The 27,044-nt window shown below is 42.8% G+C and overlaps 1 protein-coding gene across 1 annotated transcript in view; it reads right to left on the reverse strand.

Annotated features, from left to right (window-relative positions):
* Nucleotides 1–654: 654 nt before the first annotated feature.
* Nucleotides 655–27,044, reverse strand: part of prdm16 (PR domain containing 16) — a gene marked incomplete at both ends in the record, with an annotated part of 178,802 nt that continues 152,412 nt past the window's right edge. The window contains 14 exons of the mRNA XM_083894563.1: nt 655–789; nt 1,921–2,089; nt 2,500–2,757; nt 6,405–6,576; nt 8,312–8,481; nt 9,153–9,230; nt 9,310–9,482; nt 11,660–11,747; nt 11,918–13,574; nt 14,149–14,302; nt 14,496–14,643; nt 14,739–14,940; nt 18,831–18,933; nt 24,301–24,441. Of these exons, the coding sequence (XP_083750689.1) occupies nt 655–789; nt 1,921–2,089; nt 2,500–2,757; nt 6,405–6,576; nt 8,312–8,481; nt 9,153–9,230; nt 9,310–9,482; nt 11,660–11,747; nt 11,918–13,574; nt 14,149–14,302; nt 14,496–14,643; nt 14,739–14,940; nt 18,831–18,933; nt 24,301–24,441 (3,648 nt within the window). The remainder of the gene's footprint in view (nt 790–1,920; nt 2,090–2,499; nt 2,758–6,404; nt 6,577–8,311; nt 8,482–9,152; nt 9,231–9,309; nt 9,483–11,659; nt 11,748–11,917; nt 13,575–14,148; nt 14,303–14,495; nt 14,644–14,738; nt 14,941–18,830; nt 18,934–24,300; nt 24,442–27,044) is intronic.

Below are 27,044 nucleotides of genomic sequence, written 5' to 3' on the forward strand. Positions count from 1 at the left end.
TTGCTCAAGTAACATTAAGTGTGGTGCTGCTGTTAATTCTGCACTGACAACTGAAACAAGATCAGTGAACGTGTTGCCCATGATTGGTGGGGGAAACCTGGAGACAGTAGTGCACGCGCTCACTATGTTCCCGGCAAAACAGCATCACCCTGTGGACTAGCAGTGCTAATGCAGTGCTGATGCTGCAGTGCTTGTAGAAGGTGGTGTGCACAGACTTTAGAGACATACGAGTCATTAAGTGTCTTTAAAAGAGCCTCACGCTGGGCCTCTGTGGAGTGGAGTGAGCCTTGTGGACTTGGGGAGGATCAGAGTGATGCAGAGTGTCAATGAGGTTGAGAAGCAGTCATCGTGTCCTTCACATCGACAGGAGCTTAGCAGTGCTTTCGCTTTGACAGATTCTTGTGAGACCATCACCTCGGGAGAGCCTCTATCTTTTTCTCTCTTACACAGACGAGCACACACACACACACACACACACACACACACACACACACACACACACACACACACACAAGCACATTTACACACTCTCCCCCTCTTGAATGTGTGTGACATTGAATTCTCCGGGACTCCGTGTCCACTCAATCTCGTTTCTGTCCATTTTACGAAACTTTTGTCCCACCTACTCTCGCTCCCACCTCTTCTCTTCCTCGCCTAGATGTGGTTGAGTGGGTGATAGCTGCTTGTCTCGGACGGTCCACCTCCCATGCTCAGCCAAGCGTCCAGAGAGTTCTGGGAGGGCGCGTGCAAAGGGTTGTTCTCCGAGAGAGACAGCATCATTGCATAAGCCTACAGGCAAAGAGAGGGGATGAGAAAACGTCAAGGTTCATTATTTCCAAACGCTTTTTCAAACGCTGTGTAGCAGACTTTTAGTGGGATCAAATATTGAAAAATGTCACATTTGTGGCCCACCGTCAGTGAGCCAAAAAAGCATGCAGCATGTACCGACATCTAGCAGGTCTTAGTTGTGTTTTGAGAAGCTGGTGCTTGTTGAATGAATGAATGAAGGTATGTTGAGGGAATCTTCAGCGACAGATTTAATAAGAAAACACTCCATAGTGCACGGAACAAATACAAATAATATTAAAGGTGACATAGAGTGGTCCTATCTCACATATATGTGAGTTATGGAGGTCTACTTACAAACATTTACTCGTTTTTATGTTCAAAAACCTCCTTGTCGCTGCAAACGAGCCGATCTTCATCTCTCCTCACAGACACTCTGTTTCAGACTGAGTTTGGTGCCTTAAGAGGATGTTTAGCAGCTTATGAAGTGTTTAGTGCTGGTTTCTACAGCAGCAACAGAACGAGCAGTTGACGCAGCTCCGGATTAAGAGCTGCTGTTCAGAGAAGTGGAGGGACCTGCTTGTGACGTCACTAGCAAGCACTTTTCAGATCTGCTTCAGATAACTCGGGAAAACAATACATCCTGCATTCTCAGCAGTGGCTTAACTGTTATGAAACTTTAGGGCTTCATAAATAAGTTAATGACGCAGATACACACCCAACCTTAATTGGAGCTTCTGGTCTATGTCACCTTTAATAATGTATTATTATCAATAGCAGAAAGTTGCTTTGCATTCAACTGCAAGAAGATGATCAGATCAGGTAAACCACTAATTCACAAGAATGTGTCAAGCTATTCTTTGTTAAAACTAAATTTTAACAAAGTGATATTTAATTTGACAATTATTTAATATATGTATAATTATAGAAACGACAAGGAGCAGTTCACAGGGAAGATGTTAAAAGGTAAAAAGAGGCAAAAGATGAAAGAGGGTCAAGACAAGGTGCACCTTCATGGGTTAGGATTCACCAACCACCCATCTTATGCCTCATCTCTGTGTTTACACGATTCATTTTGTCCCTCATATGAACTCAGGTCATGACTGTGTGGAAATCCCAAACTGGGCCACATACCTGGGTTTTAGCCTGCCTGTACAATGTCTCTTTCAATGCCTCCGACTCTAGTGAAGTGTTAAATATGTCTTTAACGTCAAAGGGTTGCTCCTCACTGGCTGCTTTACGTAGCCCATCCAGGCTCTTGGGAAACTCCAGGTCCAAGAGAGAGCCCTCCTCTTCTAAACACCTGCACGTCGAGTGATGGATGGATGGCAGAAATATAGCAAATTGGGTGGTGTGTTGGTGGACGGATGAAAAACAGATGGATGGATGTATAAGTGTAGAAATGGCATGGGCAGAGAGTTAATGGAATGAGAGTTAAAGGAATGTAGGTAAAAGAAACGATTGAGAGAAAAGGAGAGGTTAGGTTAATAATAAAGGGATAGACAGGTAAGGGGAGAAGGAAAAGGAGAGAGGAGTCGAGGAGAAACTGAAATATTTCTGTGAGGGGAATCTAACTGTTCCATCCATTTCTATCTCTGTCCTTAGATCGTAGTGCTGTTTCTACATTTGCATGGGTAACACACAGAAGCTGGTATATTGTCTCTGAAACACATTCACGTTTATGGATTCCCGTGTCCTTTCGAAGAAAATTACCTGCGAGTGTGTTCATAGCTCATCGCCAATGGAGCCGTCTCCATCTCTTCCTCTTCCTCCTCCTCTTCGTACACTCCTGTGGTGACAGGAGACGGGGACTCGGGCGCCTCGTCGTGAGACTTCTCTGTCAGACTGCCTTCCTCCTCCTCCTCATCGTCACCCTCCACTTCCTCCTCCTCTTCCTCCAGCACCTGGAGCCCGAGCTTGGAGTTGGACAAACTGTGGTTTGGTGGACGTTCTTCCTCAGCATGATCGGACCTACAGAGGGATCAAAATCACAGTGTGTTAACTTCGGTGACCACTTAACCCTTAGTGCTCACACAGCACAGATCAGTGCCACAGGTGCGCCCTAAAAAAAAAAGTGAATTACAGTGGGAATAATAGTCTTTTTATGTGTTGTTGAGTAAAAGTTATCATTAATTGTAGATCGCATATTTTTTTTTTATTATTTATTCATTTTATTTTTTTTAAAAAAGGAGTAGCGATAATTGTGTAATTGTCACGAGATCAACCATATTTTTGTTCATAAAAACAGGCTTTTGAGGGCTTTTTGCTCAGGTGTGTTTATATAGTTGGTGAAAATAAAGACTGTCTGCAGGTTGTGCTGGGAAAAAAGGATACAAGATACTCTATATTGCACATTTCATATAGCCGCTGTATACACGTTAAAAAGAGGGGGGAAAAGAAAAAAGAAGCAAATTAATATTTTTATTAGGATTTGTTGTTGTGATGCTCATTTTGACCACTAGTTTTAGTTTAGTATTTGGCTAGCAGTATAGTGAAATCATCTTTCTGCCTGAAAATATCTCTCAGGATTCATGTTAGGTTCGCTGATGAAGAAAAATCTCTCGTCTCCTTTAAAACAGTAAAAGTGAAAAAACAACAACAACAGCACCTTCTAGACCACAGGAGTCAAACTCGAGGCCCGGGGGCCAGATGTGGTCCACCACATCATTTTATGTGGCACGCGAGGGATTAATTGGTCTTAAAAATCTGTGTTAAAATAGGTCTATGCTGCTTTAAGGCGTGCGTTGACCGTAAACTACATTTCCCACAATGCACGGCAATTGTGTGACCTGAATATGAATAAACACAGAAAGTTATTTAGCAACATGTTACGGAGTAGTTACCTTTATTTTACATTATATTTAGTTATATTTATTCTGTATGACAGTTACATCTGGCCCTTTGAGTGTAACCATTATGCTGATGTGGCCCCTCAGTGAAAATGAGTTTGACACCCCTGTTCTAGACAAAGTGAATGCGAGTCTTTGAGTCAATCAATAAGCGCATTAATATGCAATAGACGCATAGAACAACTACAGTGCAGACGATAACATCTCTGCCTGCATAATGCAAACGCTGAGCGCTCGTTTTGTCACAGAACCACAATTTCAAAGTGAAAAGATGTTGTTTTCTTTGTTTGTGCTCTGGATTCAGTCCAGGGCTGGAAGGCTATTACCATTTCCTGACCAGCTAAGGACATGACTCATCGTGGGCAAAGAGAGAGAGAGAAACATAAATAATCTGTTGACGGCATGAACAGTTCAACTCTAGCGTCCGCCCAAACAACATGGGTGCTGACACTGTTTGCCGAGAACTTTTCAAATGGCTGCACATGATTAATTGGCTGGGCTCGTCGGGAGCGGAGCAGGAGATGGCCTGCTCCAGTCTGGTTCCTCCCTGGTCCGTAATGGTGGAACATACTTTGTGTGACTGAGAGAAGACGATGGCTGATCTGCAAACAGGCTATCAGCACGCCGCCATTATGACCTGCCATATGTACATTTTCCAGCCAGCACCCTGACTCCCCCTCCATCACCCCCAGACCACGATGTCATGGCTCATGATATCATTTCCTTTGGGACGCCAAATTTACCCCCTCCATTTTTTTTGCATCACAGTGGACATTTATCAAATCGGACAGGATTACCTCTGGGACGGGGTACGCAGGGACAGGATTGGGTCACACACAGTGGGTGGGTAAATGCAAGTAGGGAGACTTTTTTTTTTGAGAGGGGGGAGGTGTTCTCCTCTTTCAATCTAGATTAAATATCACTATAATCAAATTGCAGAGCTGGTTGGCGGGGAAAAAGTCCCTGCCTGTGTACAGGGAGAAAAGTGAAGCTCTGACATGGGGGCCCTGGGTTTTGTCACTTAGTCTAAACACGTCAGCTGGGTGTTTGTGTTAGCGGGCTTGGAGTATGGGTACAGCCAATGGAAGGGGGAAGAGCTCCATCATCAGTGGATCTCCTAGATAAATGCCTCAACCCAAGTCCCCCTCAGGGTCCAAACTGCCAACCACTGAAGCCCCAACAGCTCCAACTTTAGAGTCATACAAACTATAGAGCTTGGGGTCATCATTCCAGCCCTAATTATGACCTGAGAAGACAGATAATGTTTTGTCCTTCGACACTACAGCGATGGAAATGTTCATGTGCACCTAAGATCCACAACTCTTTGTCCAGAAGAGCTGCCTCAGCTTGGAAACTATAGTCAGACAAAGTTTTTTTTTTTTTTTCTATGTAAAACGCAGCGCTACCACTGACTTTTATTTTGACTGGCTGTGAAGTTGAAAAAAAAGGAGCAGAAACTACATTGTGAGGGCCGTTAAGGGCAATTACAGATAGTCAGCCATGAATGTGTGTTTGCGTTTGGTGTTTGACTTCAGTCACTCAGAGGGAGAATAAACAGTGGGCTGTCTGGTGGGAGGACAGAAAGCATAACACTTAGGCTGAATTACAGATATTAAAATGTCAGGCCAGTTTGTTGTGGATGAGACTCAGTATTGATCCCAGATGGCAGAGGGGCTTAATTGCCACTGGGTCTGCTGGCTGTAATGCGTGTTGACAAGAGGGAGGGGGTGGGTGATGGAGGAAGAGACAGACAGACAGTGAGACTACCAGAAAGGAATTCACATCACGAAGGAGAGAAAAATGAAGAGTAGAGTCAAGAAAAGAGGGCAAACTGACTGAGAGAGAAAAAACACATTTCACCCTCATTTTCACCCACCATTTAGTTACAGTTTCCAGTTTCTAGAAAAACAGCTTATCGACTAGAGCAGCAGTCACCAGGTATCAACGTATATATAAAGTTTCAGATATGATTGGCGATGCTGGACTCATACTGCCGTCACCAGGTAGTGTGCTCAAAACGGGAAGTTGGAAATGATCTTGTGCTCGGAATTATTCAGTGTGCATCTTAAAATTAACTTATTTTTGTTGTTTGTTTTTGAAAGACATGTTTTGTCCCCAAGATCCTACGAAAAAAAATGAAACTTGAGTCACAGAGGCCATCCCGTCCAGTTCTGGATTCAATAATTCCTCTTCTTTCTGGACACAGATGCAATTTTCTCATTAGTGTTTTTAAGGAAAAAAATAGTTTCGCTATTATTATTCTTGTTTTTACTATACTTTATTAATAGATTAAAAGGAAAATGAAAATTAATTTTTACATTTCTGTAAGAGATGCCTTAGTCAACTGTATTTAACTAAATGAGACTATGCTGCTAACGTGTAAAATGGAACTTGAATTTTGGAGTTGGCCACCACTGCCAGGCATCTTCAGTCCACTAGAGAGCACTGTACACTCAGGAATAGCATCGGCTGAGCTACATGGGGATGGAAGAAGCTACAGATGTGTGACCACAGCTGTTTAAGAGCTGTGTTTTTCTGCACATCAGTACCTGTTGAGACTAAATGTCATCTGACAGCTCGACAAAGTGAAGTCATTTGACTGCCCTCGTCAGAGTTTGGATTGAGATTAGATTTAGGATGAGGTCTGGGTAAGAATTAGAGCTTGGCATGAAGCGTAGAGGAGTAGCCTCCTGAATCAAATGTAATCACTGAAGAGCTTTGCAGAAATCTTAATACAAATGTGGTTTGTGCAAACATGTTTTGTGTTACCTCTTATCCATGGAGCTGGAGGCCTGGTTCATCTCACTGTTGGAAATAAAGTTGCGGATTTCTGAGAAGTACGAGTCCTCCTTCTCGTCTAAAAGTGCATGATTGTCTGGCTCCGAGTTTGGCGAGGAGATCGTGGTTCCTAGGTTGGAAAGCATCCCGGACTGTTGGCTCACTGTTGGGGAAAGCATGCACATGCACACACATAGACACATAGACACAAGCACACCAGCCACACACACACACACACACACACACACATCCAAACACAGGAGGATGATTAGTTTGATGATCGTCAGACATGAATAACCGATGAGTAAAAGAGACACGCAAAATATCCTGAGAGTTATTTTGCACATACATTATTCATATTTTAATATAATATCTAAGGCACTGTTTTTTCGTTCTTTTGGTTAAAGAAAATGTTTTTTCTTTTATGGAAGACAAAGGTTAAGACATAAGGGCAAGGCTTGTTATGTTATGACAGGAATACTTTTGTATATTTGTACCATTTTATTTTTGCATCCGTCTAAATCCTAGAAATATAAAGGAGTCTGCAACAGATACACACGTGGCTTAAAATTCCTCTATGCCAAAACCTACACCTATTTTTTTTATATATAGTTTCTGGAGGAGGAGTAGTACAAGCTATATCCTTGAAAAAGAGAAGTGAAGTCCTCCTTTTTTCCTCCTAAACCATCCATTATCTACCGCTTTATCCTCCACCGGAGGGTCGCAGGAGGTGCTGTGCCTATCTCAGCTGACATAGGGCGATAGGCGGGGTACACCCTGGACAGTTCGCCAGTCCATCGCAGGGTCACATATAGAGACAAACAACCTCACACTCTCTAGGGCACAAACTCCTTGGAGAAAAGGCCCTTGTGCTCGAAGCTGTTCCAACCTGGGCCCGAACCCGAGATCCCAGGTTTTCTTGATGCAAAGGCGGGAGCGCTAACCACTACACCAACCGTGGGACCCCCTAAACATGTTTGACTTAAATGATTAAGTGCTGTGCTGCTAAATTTCCCCCTGTTGTCTTGCTCATGTAACACTGGGCCCTCTCCTCCCATTCAGTCTGAACTGATCAGACATGGCTGTTTACTGGCAGCACCGTGCTGAATATGCAGGCGCACACACACACACACACACACAAAGGTGCCCAGCTTAACCACAGTCTTCCTCTGTTGGCCGCTGTGTGCAGTCAAAGTCAAACCTTACTTTTGACCTCATATTAAGGTAACATTTATAGGTTTAGAAAAAATATTTTTCCCTTCATTTTGTTTTTACATTTGTTTTCACTGTTGTGGATTTCCTGACATTGCTCTTGGGATTATTTTAGGATGGAGGACGTGTAATTCCCAAAATATATGTATGTCCATAAATTGGGGATACTGCAGCATATAACATTTTCAATGAAAGTGCATATTAAAAATACTATTTTGCTAGCAGGAGCCAGTCTCCAGCAATTTACAATAAATGGTTTTAGCAGATGCATTATTCAGTTTAATTCAGAATTTGGTATTCAGTTTACAAATTTAGGACACATCAGGACACATCTGGTCTCTCTGCCATGAGGAACTTATTCATAAATTGCATCTCATTAACATACTCATTTAAAACAATGGCATCCCTTGTTTTTTTTTTGTTTTTATAAATTCAGTTTGCATGTTGGTGATATCACAGTGGTTTACTGCTCAGATTGCAATGGCTTGTTTCACAACGGTGTCATTTTAAATTTTAGAAATGTTAACAAAATTGTCAATCCCAGGTCAAAATTCCTTTTCCTCCCTCTCATGGGACGCACTTCTGCAAAGGAAATAAAAAGGCTGTGTTTCGTTCATATTACAGTGCAGTTCAGCTTCCAAAGCCTCGCAGAGAAACACACAGAGTCACACACGTTGCAAACTGACCAGGAATGTTTTCGTGCTCATGCTTTTTGAGATGGCGGTCAAGGTTGGTTTGCTGACCAAAGCAGCGGTTGCACAGGTGACACTTGAAGGGTTTCTCCTTGTTATGGATGTTGCGGACGTGACGTTGAAGATTGGACGAGATGCTGAACGAGCGGTCACAGTATTTACACCTGCCGAAAGAGAACGAAAGAAATGGATGAGGGTAAAAATTGAATCAGAGTGGCACAGAGAGCAATGACTGTGTTTTTTTCCCCCCAACAATTGAAGAAAGAAGCGTTCACAGCAATTTCATGATCCATAACTTGGGGTGAGCCAGAAACTCCTTCAGGCACATATCATTTGAAAAAAACATTGTGTGTTTTTATAAAGAAAGAGCATATTTAGACATTTTTACAAATTGCAAAATTGTCATTTCAATTATTTGAAAAGATGCACTGACTCTGTACAGTCACATATATACACAAACATACTAAAATGACTTCCTATAAGTAAAATTAGACCAGGAATAGCTGCGTGAATTAATGGTCAGCTACCAAGCACAACTTAATGAATAAGATTATATTATATTAAGGAAATCTACTATAGGATTGCTCAGGTCTAATATGATATCTAATACAAATCTCACAGATTGTACAGGTACATGCCTAATTTTCCCAAGTGAGAGAAACGATTGCATATTTTGAAAAACAAAACTGAAAACAACAACAAAAAAAAGTCCCACAGAAAAAGTGACAGCAGTGTACAAAAAGTCAAACAGGCAGACAGAAGGACATGCATCGTCTGTGAATGAAGTAGAATAATAATAATAAAAAAAATAGAATAAAAGAATAAAACACGTTACCTGTAGGGTTGCTCCCCTGTGTGTGTCCGCAAGTGCCTGGTGAGGTTTGCTGAACGAGGGAAGATTTTCCCACAGTACCTGAAAGGGAGGAGTAGAAAGATGAGCTTCATACTGTAAAGAGTTGTTAAATTAGTGACCGGCTGCCAGTGACACGAACCTGCAAGCGTAGCGCTCCTTGCCCTTGCGGAGGATGGCGTCTGAGAGAGAAGGTGGCGGCGAGCGGAAGTTGAACAGTGGATGAGATGAATGTTGCAGTGAATTGGGCGGTGCGTCAAGTTTCAACGCGCCAAAGCTCTCCAGTTTCTCCGTCATCGTCTCCATGGCTGACATCTGCACAAAAAAAAAGAGAGTAAAGTATGTTCAAATGTTTTGATGATATTAAAGACATTATTAAATTTTAAAGGTACACGCATGTCATTCAACCCCAGTTTATTAGAACTATGACTGTGTTAAGGGTGTCATTTTAAATCCGTATTGACGACAGTATGTGAATTTTAACATTTAGCAACCTCACCTCACCCCTCCCTTTCAAGTGGGCTGGAGAACCCATGCATCAAAACTCAAAACAGGTCTATCATGGGCGATTGTTAAAAAAAATAAAATAAAAAATAATAGTAGTCCAAAAAGGTGGCCAACATAGAGCTGACACAGTTCTTGACAAAAAAAAGGCTAATTCAGGAGTAATGAAAACATACGAAAAATGTAGTATAATCAAAATATCTTACATTTCTGCCTAATTGAAATAATTTCACCTAAATTTGACACACTGTGCCTTTAATCACACCAGCTATACGTATGTGTGTGTGTGTGTGTGTGTGTGTGTGTGTGTGTGTGTTTGTGTGTGTGTGTGTGTGGGTGTGTGTGTGTGAGAGAGAGAGAGAGAGAGAGACCGTGTGTTCAAACAGAAAAAAAAAAAAGCACTGAACACAAAAAGACAATGTCAGAAGAAAACAGGGAGCGAGGGAAAGAGACAGAGAACGGAAGCTTTGAGGAAGCAGTATATCAGTGGTTAGCCTTGTCGTTTGTTCCAAAGGCGAGTCACCTCCATGACCTGTAACACCTTCACAATCGCTCTCAAGTACCATTTCTCCAGTGCCCGAACCCCCCCCCCCCCCCTCCATGCACACTCACTTCCATCTTCAACCACTGCTTTGTTCTCCCCCCCCCCGTCTTAGCCTCCTCTGCCCAAGCTACTGTTGCAGACTGGCAAACTGGCTAAATGAGCCATTCAAGAGCTGTGATTGGACCTGTACAATATAGTTTGCAATACCCCCAACTGATAGGTGCTTCCCCTCGAAGCTTGTGAACAAAGGCGTCCAGTTATGTAGAAGTTTATTTGCCAAAAACAGCTTACATCCTTCCTTTTTAAGTGAATACGGGACGGGAGAGACAGGGATAGACACTCCGTCTCGACGTGTTTATACGCAGTCTGAGAACGGGTGGAGCGGGTGATTTCATCATGAGACTGATTTAGATGTAGCATTGTGTTTAGATCACTGGGGGAATCAGAGCTGAGACGGTCCGATATGAAAGGTATTTCCATGTGAGCCTGTGAGAACTTCGCATACATATTGATCACTTTGATTTATCAACACTGTGAGGTTTCAAGAATTTAAAAAAACCTGTGTGTCTCAATTTCCAGGTTAAAATGGTATATACAGTTAACAAGTACTTGTACCACTACTATTATGTACTTTGAGCTAAAAAATATGCAAATGCAATGTGTGCATGTATCTGTCTGTAAATGCACCAAATGTGTGTATTGCAAAGTCACAGTTGATTGAGGACACAGATTTCCAGGTCAGATTAAACCGCTTCCCCAACGAGAGCCCCCCATTCTCCTGGACACAAACACAGGATGTCCTTGATGGACACGCTGCTATTATCTAGCCAGCCAGCCAGCCACAGAGAAAAAAAACTTGGAGGGGTTTGAGTTATTAGCTGGCCTGTGGGCTCAGAGAACATGAAACAATGCCACAACTAAGTTTAGCATGGCCAGGAGAGGCAATTTGTTACGAATCAAATTGTTATTATTCTTTCTTTTATTAATACTATCACTCCTTGCAATCAAGATTTGTAGAGGACGGGAGGGTCCAGGGACAGTCGAACAATGTGACTGATTATCAAAGGGGCTGCAATAACAGACTGTCTTCTGAAAAAGGTAGAAATGACGAGGTACACAGGCGCCATCTGATAAACAAAGGAAGAAATCATACAGAACCCTTGAGAAAATAACATCAACACTGTGGAATGATGGTGCATAGGGCCCTATCAATTCAGGTTATTGCAGCGTGGGAGGCAGGAGTCAGGAATTTTCACATAATACATGGTATGAACATAATAGTTGATAGCATCTGGGAATAATAAGCTTGTATGTAATACCTGGAGGTCAGTTCCTCTGTTTGGTATTCCCTTGCTGTAGTTTTTGTTCAACCACTTATGGTTTCTGACTAAGATTGCACAAAGTGCCCTTCCAGCTTTGCATTGTGTGTGTGTTGAACGCCTACCTGTGGATGGAAGAGTGTCGGTGACGGCCTGAGGAACTTTTCTTTCAGAGCTCCGACAGGGTCAAGTAGCTTCCTCTTCTCCACCCTGCTGGACCAACAACAAGGCAGAGGGTTACGTACCAAGGTCAGGTTTATCTAAAGCCTCCAACAACACACTAACCAACACTACCACTACCTTCTTCAATGTGTCGACATGAATCGATTTAGATGTTATTTAATTGGTAATAGTTGTTTCTGATCTAATCGGGGCTGAAATACCTGTATATGGGGTCCATGAAGAATGCTGAGGGCTTGGCATAATGTAGGGGTGGTGGTTGATGTTGCTGATGTGGCTGTGCCTGGGGCTGCTGGTGCTGCGAGATGGAGGAATGGTGCAATGACTGGGAGTGGGGGTGTGGGAAACCAGCTGGGGATTCATCCTTGATGAAGGCCCCTTTCCCAACTCCATAGATGTGGTTCTTTCGATTCTGTGGCTCACCTGCCACACCGTTATGACCGCCTCGGCTCCGCCTGCCAATGCTGAGGTCTAAAGGTTGCTCCTCACTACTTGATTTTGCTAAAGGTCCACTACTGCTCCCAGTGCTACTGTTGGGGTGTGAGGGGTTTGATGGGATAGGAAGAGATGACTTGGTCTCCTTGGATTTCGTGGTGAGATCAAAAGGTGACTCCGCTGTGGAGACAGGAGTGCCAGGAGCCCCAGAAACTATCTTGTGAAGATGTTCGTGAGGTGATTTTGGCTCTGCCTTAAAGAACATACTAGGGTTGAGGGCACCTCGATCAGCGCTGAAGGGATATAGGGGGTTGTGGAAGTTAGGTAGGAACTGGAAAGGAAACATGGAATTGTAGGGCAATGGACCCATCTTCTTCTCCTGATGAAGACCAATCAAACCTGGACCAAAATATTTCTCAGCAATAGAAGCAATGGCTTTGATGGAATCTGTGGTGACTGCATTAGCATGTGTAGTGGAGGGAGGGAGGGCTTGTTCGTCAGGGGGAGGGAAGAAGGAGTGTTGGGATGGTGCCGAAGAGAAAAATGGACGATTAATTGCGAGGTTTCCAGAACTAGACACAGCTGATATCAAAGCACTGGTTGTGTCTTCTAACTGGTGGCCTTCTTGACTTAACATGGCTCCAGATGGTTTTCGTCTTTTACCACTTCTCTCGCGTTCACTGTCGCCGTCGCTCTCGAGGTCAGACCCATCACCTGAAGCAGTACCAGTGGTGGTGTCCAAATCTGTCCCACTTGTGGTATTAACGTCTTCAAGGTCACTGCCGTCAGACATGTCTACCATCTTAGATTTTGCCTTGACTTCTCCGCTAGATGACAAATCCAGTTTGTTCTCTTTCTCCTTCTCTTCTCCCTGACTCATACTCATACCTCCATTGCTGTTTGTTGAGCTAACCAAGGACATTGGAGGTGCATCTAGGGGACTCCGAGGCAGCTTCACCTCTTGACTGCTGCTTCCCAGTGGGCTCTTTATCAATGGACTAGCCGGCAATAAAGGTGGTCGCGGATACAGTGATGGTGGAAAGATACCTGGGAAACCATGTGGGAGGGATGGGAAGCCGTGGGGTCCTGGGGAGAAGGGTAAGCCAGTGTGATGGTGAGGTCGGGAGGGAAAGTAGTCTGCGAATCCCAAACCTGACTGGTTTAGACCTGGAAGGTGAGGATGAAGGGACTTTGCCTTTGCCAGGATTGGGCTGGAGCTCATGGGGATGCCAGGGTTGAACATCCCTCCAGGGGACCCATAATGATTTTTGCCCTCACAGAAGCGGCGGTGCTTGTTAAGGGAGGAGGTAGTGCTGAACAATTGCCCACAGTCCTTACACTTGATCTGAGTGCGGCAGTCAGCATGCATGCGCTTGTGGCGGCAGAGGTTGGAGAACTGGGTGTAGGATTTGTGGCACACCTCGCCTGGGGGAACAAAACGACACAGCCCATCAGGGCCTGGTTAAACCCATTTTAACACTGTCTCTAACTGTGAACACCAAATCAACTTCAACACATATATCAGAATGGAAACAGATGAAATTGCTTTAAAACTGAGGCTTCAGTAGAAGAGACCAAACAATTATTCTGCAAATCAAAAGAGCTTAAATATTCCTTTTTGACAATATATAAAAATGTTTTTTTTTTGACAAATGACTAAATCCATGTAGATCATACAATTTAATGACCTTAAACACACAATTATGAACATTCTCATGTTCATAATTATGAGTCAAATAATTAATATTTGCTATTTTTATTATTGTTAAGTGGTCCAAACCATAATTATGAACATAAAATACATGCAAAACACTTTGTTTAATACAAGAGCACATGTGAATGGGTCAAATCACATAATCAGGCATGTGTGCTTGGTTCAGAAAAGCATATCACTTGCTGTAAAACAGAAAAGAAAGAGACGAGTGGATCATGCAGAGGGAGATGGGGTAAAAAGAAAAGAGAAATAAAAGCAATATTAACTTCCAATTCTCTAACTTACAGATAAAGGGTTTGACACTGCTGTGGATGTGCTTATGCTGCTTGAGACCTGACGAGGTGGCAAATGTCTTGCCACACTCAGGACACGTGTGAGCACGTGCCCCCACGTGCTGGGAGCGGATGTGACGCTGGAGGTTGCTGGGATCTGTGAACACCTGGAATTTGAAAGGAGTATATAGTATAAAAAATACATGTAGTCTGTAGTACACTGTTGTTTTAGAATGACAGAATCTATGTCGAGTCAAAACTATGAATCAAAACATTAACGGAAAAAAAACAGCAGAATTTCTGAAGCAGATACAGCTTTTGTGTGTCCTGTGCCCAACTTACGTGCCGGGTATGCTGTACCTTATCACAGTTTTCACACTCAAAGCGCTTGCCGCTGTCATGTGACATCTGGTGACGGATGAGGTTGGACTTCCAGTTAAAGGCTTTCGGACACTGGTCACACTTGTATTCCCTCTCTTCTGTATGGACTATCATATGTTGGCCCAGACTTGATGAAGAGAGGACAAGTTGATCAGTAACGTCCTTGTAGGATACATGGAATTGCTAAATTTAAAAAAACTGTCATTACATGCGTTTATATACCTGTACTCATTTGGGAAGATCTTCTCACAGTCTTTACACTCGTGGACGGGCTCGTCGCTGTCCTCGCGCTCCTGTTTGAAATCCTCTCTCAGTGAGTCAAAGATGGAGCCCGCGCTGGTGCATGAATACTTCTGGTGCCGCCGTAGGTCAAGCGTCGAGGAGAAGAGCTCATCGCAGTCTTCACAGCGGTACATCTGCTCGTCTACACACACACATGCACACACAGATGTGTTTAGCCATCACACAATTCACTGAAATACTTAAAGGTGCCATATGTAAGAATGTGGCCAAAAACGGTTACTACATTCAAATTCAAAATACCAAGGTCTTTCAGTTTTTGTTTTCTGACGTAACTGGCAACCCGTGGTTGCTCAGCAGCCGAGACTCTACTGATTGCAATGATTGGTAGACGGCGGTAGGTGGCGCCACATGCCAAAACAAGATTTGCAGTCTGCAAAATGTTTTTTTAATGTAAATATATTGTCTGTACTGTTGTTGTTGGTGAGTTCAGTTTGTTATATGAACATTATTCCTGAGTCTCTGTGACATATTAGGAGGATTTTATGGCCAGTTGCATTAGATTTATTACATAATGCACCTTTAATTTCCATTTAATTATTATCATTTTTTTATTTTTTTAATTAAAAAATATTATTCATTCAAATTGTCAAAACTATGTTTTCCCAGGTTAACATTTGTTTCATTTAAAGGCTATTTTCTTCTAGAATGGCACGGATTCAATATCAAACAACCCAACATCTTCAATTCAACTCCAACTTCCTCCTTCCTTATCCTGAAACACACTATTTTGTATATATTTGTAGGTGGAAAACGCTGGATTTTAATGTAAGCAAACACAAATGACTACATCCTTTTGGAGTCCGGACAATAACAACCTGGCTGTGCACAGCGTATCTATCCTTGACATTTACGTACCTCCTGAAGATAAAGAACAAACTGTATATACAATCTGTCGATAGTTCTTAACAGGAGCAAACGTGTACTACCTATCTCTGCGTTAGTTACAGCTAAATAGACTCTCATTCAAGGAACAATCCTGTAATTGACATTCACATAAAATGGAAATCAATTAGCAGTGAAACGTAGCCTTCATTAACACAGCTAATTGCTTGTTAAGGCAAGTATTTGCTGGAGACTGTTGGTGTAATAGCACACAGGGGAAACAATAGGGGCAGGTCTTCCCCTTCCATGTTGATAACCTTTACAATACTTCTCACCACCAAGGTCAAACGCATAAAACTCAGGCCAGCTTTTTCAATAGCCAGTTCCTGAGTGAGATGCCAAGTTCAACATATCAGGGGAAAGCCCAGCGGAGTGTCTTTGTGCAGAGGCGTGACTGTGTGTTTAAGTGTCCATGTGTTTATGTGAGCATATTCCAAACAGAATGAGCCACACGGAACAGAGGTAAGCAGGGGCATGGTGGCGCCAACCCCATGGTGATTTCAGCATCAACCTGCCCAAACCTTCCCTGACAACGCAGCCAACACTTGAGCTGACCTGTCTAGGTGTCCCAACACACCACACACAGCCATCCATCATTTCAAGCTGTACTAAATGGGTTTATCCAAAAGGACTTACAGTGCATTGCTCACCTGTTTTCTACTCTGTGTGACCGTTTATCCAGCTGGAACGTCTTGGACACATTAAAAGGGCATTAGTGTAGCAACATCGATGTGTCTAACCTTGGGGAAAAGGATAAATGACCTCTCGGTCAATGGCCCATTACACCGAGCTCAAATGCTAAACTAACTGGCTCACTCTTGACACCAGTGTGCAAACGTCTCACAAAGAGTGAGTCTTTTTCTGTGAGAGCGGCCTATGAGTTGATGCGAAGCGCAACACGTTTTAACACTCTGGTACTTTTTCTCTGTCAGCATCACAAACGTAGCTTGTAAAGTCCCTTTTTGCAACTGAAACAGGGCTGTTGAGAAATCCTCCGAGTGGATACTCGTGCATGCGAGACGTGTTTTCAGTGAGGATACGCGTAAATGGAGGGGACTTTGCATGTGCATCAGCGTGCCTGTGTGTGTGTGTGTTTTTTTTTTCTCAGTAAGTCTGGCCTGAGAGGTTGGGTTAGGACGGGGTGGAAGGGTGGGGGGTTATAAAGGGGAGACTAATAGCTCTCTGGGAGACGAAGGGAAGCACAATTATGTGCAGTTTAGCAGCTAATCTGGGAGCATGGGTGAGGTCTCGGGGGACTCCTCAAGTCCTCTACTTCAAATTCCTTCTCTGATAAGCCAGACACTGAGAGCAAGACTGCACTGCCAAGCTCCCACTCAGCCCTGCTACACTACCTTTGTCTCTCTCTCGTTATCTTTCGCTCAAATTTACACAAACACACAGACAAAACAGAGACTTTGATCCCTACAGTAAGAGGACAGCTCTCTGTGACCTCTCCTCTTTCTGTTTCCCCTTCTCACTCCTTCACAAACATCTTCAAACGGCAGTAGGAACATGTTTTTTTGCCTCCTTCATCCATCTGTACCACGAACACACGCACTCACTGCAGGTGAAGTAACTCTCTCCACTCACAGAGGAAATGAACAAATCATTCAAAAGGTCTGCTCCATCTTTGACATACCTACAAAAACCACATTGTTGTTGATCCATAATCTAGTTCAGTTTTGCGTTTGCTTACTGATTTGAGAAGTGTGCGTAACCTGCACAACACCCTGATCTCCTTCCTTGACGAGGAAGAACAGTAGGATTATTTTTCCATCGGTTGCCTGACAACAGTCTACGTAGCCACAGTAAGTCCAAGATGTCTAAAGAGCTGCAGCAGAACGATGAGCCTTTTTTATGCACAAGTGAACTTGGAAAGAAAAGCCAACGCAGCTCGACATTGAGCAGCTGTCCCAGTCCGATTATGATGAGATAAAATATTGAACATATTCAGTCTGACATATATGGAGACACAGATGAAAGCCATGCAGGGAGCGTGAGTCCGGTTACAACACACACACACACACACACACACACACACACACACACACACACACACACACACACACACACACACACACACACACACACACACACACACACACACACACACACACAGAGAGACTACAAATGTGACGCGCTCTGAAATGTGAGACTATTTGCGGCCAGCTCTGAGCACATGTGCGATCCTCCTGCGCATTTAACAGTTATAACCGCAAAACAATCCATGACAAAATACACAGACATTAAATGTCACATCGTCACATTTTTTTCTTTTAAATAACCTCTTAAGTATATGATATATATATACATATATATAATGTATATGTACACACACACACATATATATATATATATATATATATATTTATATAAACACACATATAAGCCAATATAAACACATTTTAAAATCGTCAACATTAATTAATGTTGTTAGACGACTGACGCATCTTAAGCACGTGTCGTTAATTTTGCGTCATCATCATTATTCGTCGATCATTATTATTATTTTTCTTTTGCGTTGATCCGATTCTCTTTGGCATCATAATCAGTCTGAGTGTGACAGTGCAGGTCAAAGTGCACTGACAAAAAGAATTTAACTAAAATAACAAGAGAGTTTCAACATTATTTACGCAATTCAAACCACTCATTTTTAAATGCCACAAGTGTTTTCTTTTTTGCATTCTAATACTTCGGTATATTTGGTCTATTAAAAAACCCGTTACGGAATACAATAAGAGCCAGATTAAGCACTAAAATTGCGTTTTGGGCAAAGAGGCTTATTATTATAGCACCATGTCAGCAATGGCAGGTCTGGTTTAAATGACTGGACCCTGCACAGCGGCCTTCAGCCTGACGCTTTGGTGCGGGATTTGTTCCTTTAATACTGGACATTTATGATTCGAATAATTCACATTTTTTGGGGGGAAAAGAAAATAATAATAATTGCGGGATTCTTATATGTGTGTGTGTGTGTGTGTGTGTGTGTGTGTGTGTGTGTGTGTGTGTGTGTGTGTGTGTGTGTGCATGCATGTGTTTCCCCTCGTCACATTAACGGGGTTTGGAGCAGCCCACGATGCAGCTTGGAGTTTGTTTAAAATGTGCGCTAATGACGCGCATTAATCTTACCTTGTAGGTTTGGTGCCATGGATCCCTCTGGGAAAATGCCGTCCTTCATATACACTAAAAGCTCCTCCCCTGCATCAATGTCCCGCACAGCTTTATAATAAATCTGCAGAGAGAGAGGGAGAGAGAGACGTTAACTTAAGGTCAAGGTGGAATTAATAAGTCTGGCCTCTTACATTTATTATTGCAGTTAAAGGGAGGACCTTATGTTGGAATTGATAATATTAGCATATTAATATGGTTGGTACTAAGCAAATAAAACGACTTTAACTAAACTATATTAACCCGAGTTATAGAGGATCATATGTCCTCTGATATTACGTCCACACTATTTTACTATTTATTTGCACAGCTCAAATGAAAAAGTCGAGCTCTCAGAGGTTATTTAAATACATCACATTTACGCAAGTGTTATAAAAATAAATACATAAATAAAATAAAATTAATCAAACATAAAACACCCAAATAATTCACCCCATTAAGAACCCAAAAAGTAAATAAATAAAATAAAGTCAGTTTCTGTGTTATTTTGAAATAAATCACATACAAAAATAACATTTATCATAGCACATGCAGAAAAATAATGCTGTAAAAAAGGGTCAGTGAAAATAACAACAAACAGCTGTTGTTTTTTTTGTTTCTTGTACTGCTGCGGCAGATCGGGATTTTATTTTCAGAAAACATTTTGATGAAGTCACACACACAGTGTGATCGAGCATTAATTATTTAATTATTCTTGGATTTATTAAAAAAAAAAAAAAAAAAAAAAAGTAAAAACAAAGACAAGAAGAATTCATTTGTGGCCAAATACGGGCCATTCTGTGCCGTGAAGGCCCATAATACAGCAACGACATCCAAAACACACACGCATACACACACACACGCACGACCATACACACACGGACACATTAATCGAACAGTGTCACCATTAACATAAAAGGAGAAAATTATTGCAGCGTCAAAATAAACCGCAGCGCAAAGGACATAAAAATGTGCATGTAGAAAAAAAAAAACGCTCCCTGAACACATGGGGGCGCTCTGCACTAATCCAACTTTGTCACCGGCACACACAAACACACACACACACACACACACTCAGGAAAAGGCTGATGAAAACAACTTCCAAGACTTAGTGATCTTAGGATGACACCACGACCATGCAGGGTAAAACAATTCTTATTATAGTTTCCATTACTGTTACTAATTATTATCAATATTGCTAGCAACAGTTACAGGCCACACACACACACACACACACACATTCGGACAGCCTCTCTACACTTTTTCGACCTGACCTTTCTTTTCTCCGTGAGACGGAAGAGTTGAGAAAGTTGCGCGGCGCTGCGGAGAGCCTCCAGCTGCAGGAGCACTTCAGTCCCGGAGGAGTTGGCGACACAACCCATAGTAGATCTACCGGGAAGGAGCGCGGCGCTGGGGCGCACAGGGCCGGGGAAATGAGGAGGAGGAGGAGGAGGTGGTGGAGGAGGTGGTGGAGGAGGAGAAAGGTCGCGGAGAAGCCTGCGCGCTGCGGACACTTGGCTATCGCTCCGTGCGTCTGGATGAAGGCTGGCGCTCCTCTGCTGCGCTTCTCTCTAATCTAGTCAAGTGAGAGCGTCTTTGATGGTGATGATGAGTCTCTCTCTCTCTCCTCTCTCGCTCTCTTTCTGTCTCTCTCTCTGTCAGACTCTCTCTCTCTCTCTCTCTCTCTCTCTCTCTCTCTCTCTCTCTCTCTCTCTCATTAGTGATTCCCTAATGCCCCTCGGTGCTCCCTCGGTTACCCGTCGGCCACTCCTCCTCGTCTTATCTCCAGCCAAAAGGATTGAGGGATCTGCGGCGCAGACCCCTCCCCGCGTCTCCGATCCCAGTGGCCGCTTTGACCGCTTGATAAATCTATTATTGATGTAAATAATGGATAAGACATCCCGACAGACTTGAACTCACGGTTACAGCACGGAGGCGTTCATGCACGCGCACTGTGAGGATGTATATAGATAAGAGAAAATGACCCTCATCAATGAACTGACTGAACTTTTCGTTGGAAATGTTTCTTCCACTTTGACAGAACAAAATGTTTGGAATTGTATTATTATTATATATTTTTTTTTTAAAGTATCTTTAATATATTTTGTGAAAAATGAAATAGTCTAATGTAAACCTTTATATGTCTACCCTAATTATTAATGTTTTTTATTTTTATTTTTTACCTTACCCCCACCAAATTAATTTAATATGAAAATAATTAAATTTAGTGCTAAACATGTCATGAATATGGTCCTGGAAGTTCTTGAGATATTGTATCTCAATGGGCTAAATGGATAAATAAAGGATAAATAATAATAATAATAATAATAATAATAATAATAATAAATGACTGAATATTTTGTACTGAATAAATAACACTAATATATATTTAATAATTAAATACAAGATCATTTTATGGAATTGCTTGTTATTATTAATGACACATTTTCCCTCATCTTGTGATTAGATTCATATTTCACTCATTTTTTTTATTTTTTAATGAATAAAGCCAGTTTACAATTTTTGCAAACACACACCTTTGATTGTGTGTGTGTGTGTGTGTGTGTGTGTGTGTGTGTGTGTGTGTGTGTGTGTGTGTGTGTGTGTGTGTGTGTGTGTGTGTTCTACAGTAAGGCCAGCACACTGAGATGTGTCTTGACGCCTTCCCATCTCTGTCTAGTGTTTAGGGGACAGATGCCTCATCGATCAATGCCAGCCGTAGGGCCAGCAATAATCCCCCACAGTGACTTCATACACACACGCACGCACACACACACACAAACACACACACACACACACACCAGTGTCTGTTTATTGATGGATCAGTCGGGTAGATTGGGGCAGATCAAACACTGTTTGAAAGGGCTCCACTCCAAAACACAAAAGAGGATGAAGGACTGACAAGAAGGTGGACAAGGTTCATCTTCTCTTCAAAACCCCATGTTTCACCCACCCACACCCACCTACCCACACACCCACCCTCTCTCAGTCATTTCCTTCACTAAAATGCAACTAAAGGCCTTAGAACCACTGAATGCGCTCGCTTACACACAGTTTAGCCTGATTGTTGGCATTCGTGCTTCTTAATGAACAGGAGCCATTTTATTGTGGTAAAGTGACTCGAACAAAAAACACAGGGTAAAGTGAGCGTTCGCCTTGTGTTGCTCAGCCATGCAATAATTAACATAGCATTATAGGATGAAACTGCAACCAGCAGAGCTGTGTTGAAACAGTCAAACAGATGACTGATTGAGAGGAACAGCAATCAACATGGCTGTTGTCTGATAAAAAAAAAAACACTATTACATATTTCTCCTTCTCACACACTCACACTCTTTGCACCTGATGCACATGAAACACATACCAAATTAGTGCGTGGCCATATATATCTAAATGATGCATGATCATACATACACGTGTTCTTCGTACATCATTAATGACGGACAAATAAACAAATAAATGATCCACTTGCGTTTTTTCTTTTTAAAAAGGTTTTCTCCACGCATTTGAATTTTCCCCCCGTGTGCACATATTTCCATAAACTCATGCATTGTGCATGCCAACACAATAAAAAAACAAAAAAGAAAAATCACTGAATAGTCCCTTAAATTATACATTTTCACCACTGAGTGGCTGTATGTGTGTGTGTGTGTGTATGTGTGGTGTTTGTAAATAAATGATAGGGTCATACCTGTGAGCCACTACACCGAGCAAATGGCAAGGCAAACAAAAGCAAAGACGTGCGCTACGCGTACAAGCGACCACAAAAAACATGAAAAAGCAATGCTGCACGTGGCTTTTTCTGTGTGTGATAATTCTCCACACTTTTCACCGGTGCCCTGATTCTTTCTTTGATATTGTGTGGCAGTGGCAGGGGGCACTGATGTGAAAATCTTAAAAGGATTAAGTGGGTTGGTGTTGCCAGCCAATTGGTGCTTGTCAATCTCAGAGGCCCCTGTGTGTGTGTGTGTGTGTGTGTGTGTGTGTGTGTGTGTGTGCTCACGCTCTCACTGGGTCCGAGCCCCTCTCTCTCTATCGGTCAGGCTTAATGTCTGAAGCTTAAACAGACAACACTAGACTGTCCCCTCTGTGTGACAGAGTGACAGGTGGCAGATCGAGACACACGAAGACAGAGAGGGAAGACAAAGACAGTGAGGAACAGGCAGCTAGAGACCAAGACAGGAGGGAGAAAGAGCCATGTTGGCAGGGATTAGGCAACAAATACAAGTGGAGTGACAGGAATGTGGAAACACACAGGCAAGTTACATCGGTGCGTTTGGTTTACTGTCGTACTACACTTCTCATGTTACAGTGTTGTGCAAAAGTCTTAGAGTATGTGTTTTTTAGCAAATGCTATAATGACCATTATAGTATAACTACGTCTTAAAATAACACATTCTACAGCTTCTTCAGGTTAAAGTGTCAAATATTTTACATCTGAATAATAGCACGACCCTGACTCTCATAAACCTGGAGTGGAACGTAAAATGTGCGTTCGTCCTGTTATTTCATGTTGAAAAATATCTGCTGTGAAAAAGGCCGAGTTTATTGAAGACATGCTCCCGCGTTACATGCACATGCTGTATGAGTTAAACTCATTTTGCTTTTACACAGTACTGTGTGTGTGTGTTTGGAAATATATATCAATCAATCATATAAATATATGTATATGTATATATATATGATTGCTTTTTTTTATTGTGTTTGTCCATAGGAATCTCATTTTATTCCATCAACCTGTCTAGGGTAGGACTTCTAATGTACATTATATGTAAATGAATGTGTCATAAACATAGATAAAAAAAAAATGTTTTCTAACCATTTTAAAAAAGAAAAAAAAGGAAAAAAAGAGAGGTTTCGACAGGACAAACAGAAACAGAGAAATAAAGTGATATACTGCAGCACTAAGTTGTGGCACATGGGGTTGGGGTTAGAGCCTAGTTAAGCAGTTGGGGTTTTATGGGTACTGGCTGGGAAACTTTCCAAAAGCGTCTGATGCCCTATCCGTGTGTCTTTAGAGAGGGGGGGGAGGCAAGCTGCTGCCTCCACAGACAGAAGAAGACGACCATGCCTTTGGATAATGGTTATTATGCCACTCAGAAGTGTCGGGCTATTCTTCAACCTCTTTACATGGGTCTTTTCCTAACAGTGCTGGCAACTGGCCCAGCCACAGACACACAATAGAGTCATTCCTTGGTCATTACCAGTGCACACATTTTGCTGCCACAATGGTAAACACTTACACACGAACAAACGCAAGAACGCTCATACACTTTCACACGGCTCAACGAGAGCGTGGGCTCTCTCATCGGTGGAGAGGAGGCAGTAACAGCCGTCCCCGCCTTCACCCACCCACATCAGCTCTATATACCTCTGCTTGACAACATTGCCCTCGTCTCAGTTTAACTGGAGCACACAAACCCAGCCAGGACATCTCAGTCACGTCACTCACCTGGTCTCCAGTGAGGTGACAGGCGGTGAGGTTCTGCTCCTCAAATGAAGGGGCACAGCGGACGTATTTGAGCCAGCTGTTGCTGATGGCGTCCGGGCCTGTGTCCAGTGCAAACTTGACGTTTCCCATGTCGTCCACCACCTGTTGGAGAGTGACAGGTTGCATTAGAAAAAAGAAAACAGGGTTGAAAAAATATTCATGACAAACAACAGGTTAGCCATCACCTGCCAAATCACTCATATTTCTTAAAATTACATTTTCCAAGGAGAAGTGAGGTAGTGAAAATGTTAACATTTGAAACGGGCACATCGCGGTTTAAGAAGGCAATGCCAGGAGTTTGATGTCAGTCAACCTTAAGATACACAGAGGCAACGTGTCAGTGGGTGTTAGGGCCACCTAACCTTGTCAGTCCTGACAACTAGAAGAGGGAAAGGAGGTGAAAGGAGGAGGGAGCAGACCGACTGTGGCTTCTTTCACTTGTCTAAAGACTTTCTCTGGCACATATTGATCACCTTTTGTAACCCCAACAACCCCCTGAGACTGCAAGAGCAGGTTTCACATTACCCCGCTTTCACAGAGAATGAAGGAGGATGCAGATAAAGATGAAGGAGGAAGAGGAGGAGGTGGTGGTGGAGGTGGAGGTGGAGAAGAGGGGCTTATTGTGGAGCAAAAATGGAGGGGAAGACCAGGAAAGAACAACAGAGATTTATGTTTTACTGAAGAGGGAAACGGGAACTCATTCTCCACTTATCTGTTAATACAATGACCAGATATTCTGTTTTATACATTAATTACAAAACAGCAGAGAATTCATAAATTTTAAATGGAAGACATGTTGCCGTCAACTCATGGCTACTTTGAGTGCATGTGTGTGTGCGATCTTTGCATTGACATGTGTGTCTGTGGTATGGTTTGGTTGTGCTGGGGAATCTGGGGGTGGCGCGGCTGAAGCTTCCAAGTTAACCCCCTCCGTCAAGCTGGGGTTGAAGCTCCAGTTTCGCTTCAGCACTGCATGTGATACTGAGCCTGTGTGATTCCTCTGGGGAGAACAGGCCCGAGACAGAACAACTCCTCTAATTACAACTCCCAATCAGCCCGGGCCCAGCCCTGAGTTCAGCGCTGACCTCCAGCATGACTCCTCTGCACTCCTAATCACAGTCAAATGTCTGCTGCGGGAAATCAAGGTGTGATGGAGAAGAACCAATGAACCAAGTGACATTTTTAGATGCTCACAAACTTCTCTCACTGGCTGCCTTTCTAGATGCATGCTATAATAGGGTGTTTCCCTGCCAGCTCGTAAAGTGTGAATGGTCGTGTTCTTGCCGTATGGGTTGGATGCGTGCAGAAGGTGTATTTTCATGGGTGGGTGTGCAGGTGCCAAGTTTGGTGAGTAAATATATATGTAAAGGGTCTGGTTGGAGGTGTGGAAGAACTGCCGTGTTCTTGTTTGCGCGGGTGCAGTAACTGTTTTAGGCTAATGCGTGTACGCATGGTCGAGTTAACAGCAACATTGTGCTACTTTTGAGCCAGGGTGTGAGTTACCCCCTTCACGGACCATGCCTGCTTTAGAACAGCAATGTCTGTTAGTGCCTTGACTAAAAATAATTCATCAACACCTTGGCCATGTGTTTGAAATAAAACTGTGGCTATTGCTTATGTAAATGTGTTAACTGAGCTTGCTCGTGATGGACTGTTGATGCAAATCCGTTCCCTTTAATGTGTTTTCAGGTATGCAGAAGGAAATACAGCAATATAATGTCGACTGGGAGAGGAATAAAAAAAAAAATATATATATAAAACTCAGTAATAACTATTCCTCACTCTCTACATGCAGAGCTACTGTCTGATCTGCTTCCAGTTTTTAACCTAAAACACTCAGCTTAGAGCTGTGAGGACCAGCCAAAAATGTCCTCACAGGGTCAAAATGTCCTCGCAAAGACCAGCTTCAGTCAAAAACATGTCCTCAAAGGCACACAGGTGAATACTGCAATGTATTGAGCAGTAGTACTCATATACCCCCCTGACCCACACCAGCACCTATACACAGCTGAGGGTCTGATAGTCGGCTTAATGAGCAGCAGACTTGGGTGTGTAGTATGTGCACATGTGTGTTGTCTGGGAGGCCTGCTAACACCCTGTCTCCGGGTGGAAGCCTGATTTATAAGGCTTCAAATGAGGTGCAACAGAGAAGGAGAGCCAGAACAAGCCCACGGCTGATTGTTTGTTTATTTACCTTTCTTTTTCATTGCCCCCTCTCTCCCTCCCTCTCTACGTCATACGGGTAAGGAGGACCCGGCTGGAAATCATCAGCTCCACGTGTGAAAGGCTTTGAACAAAACAAAGCCAACCTGACTACTGAAAGCGTTTCCCCTATAACCTTCTCTCGAGCTTCTTCAGATCAGAAGCTGAGATCGAGAAGATGACAGTAAAACATGTGTTGTCCTGACTCTGTTCATTACATCATCACACCTTCATGTGTCAGTCACCTCATTCTCGGTCATTTGGGTTAATCATCTCTTCACGTCTAGGATACATTTCCAAATAACTCATTTCGTTCTACTCTCCTGCTTTTCATATTTTTGGTCATCCTCTATTAAAAGGTCACCAAGTTTACTCACTAAAAGGTGTTTGACAGCAGGAGTCAGGCGACAGGTTTTAACCCCAAAAAGCGTGGGTTAGTTAAAGCTATTTCGATGAGAAAAGGAAGGTGAACTGTGTCGTTAACTGTCCACACAGTTTAGATA

Source organism: Microchirus variegatus, assembly GCF_963457635.1.
Source record: "Microchirus variegatus genome assembly, chromosome: 9".
Classification (NCBI taxonomy): Eukaryota; Metazoa; Chordata; class Actinopteri; order Pleuronectiformes; family Soleidae; genus Microchirus; species Microchirus variegatus.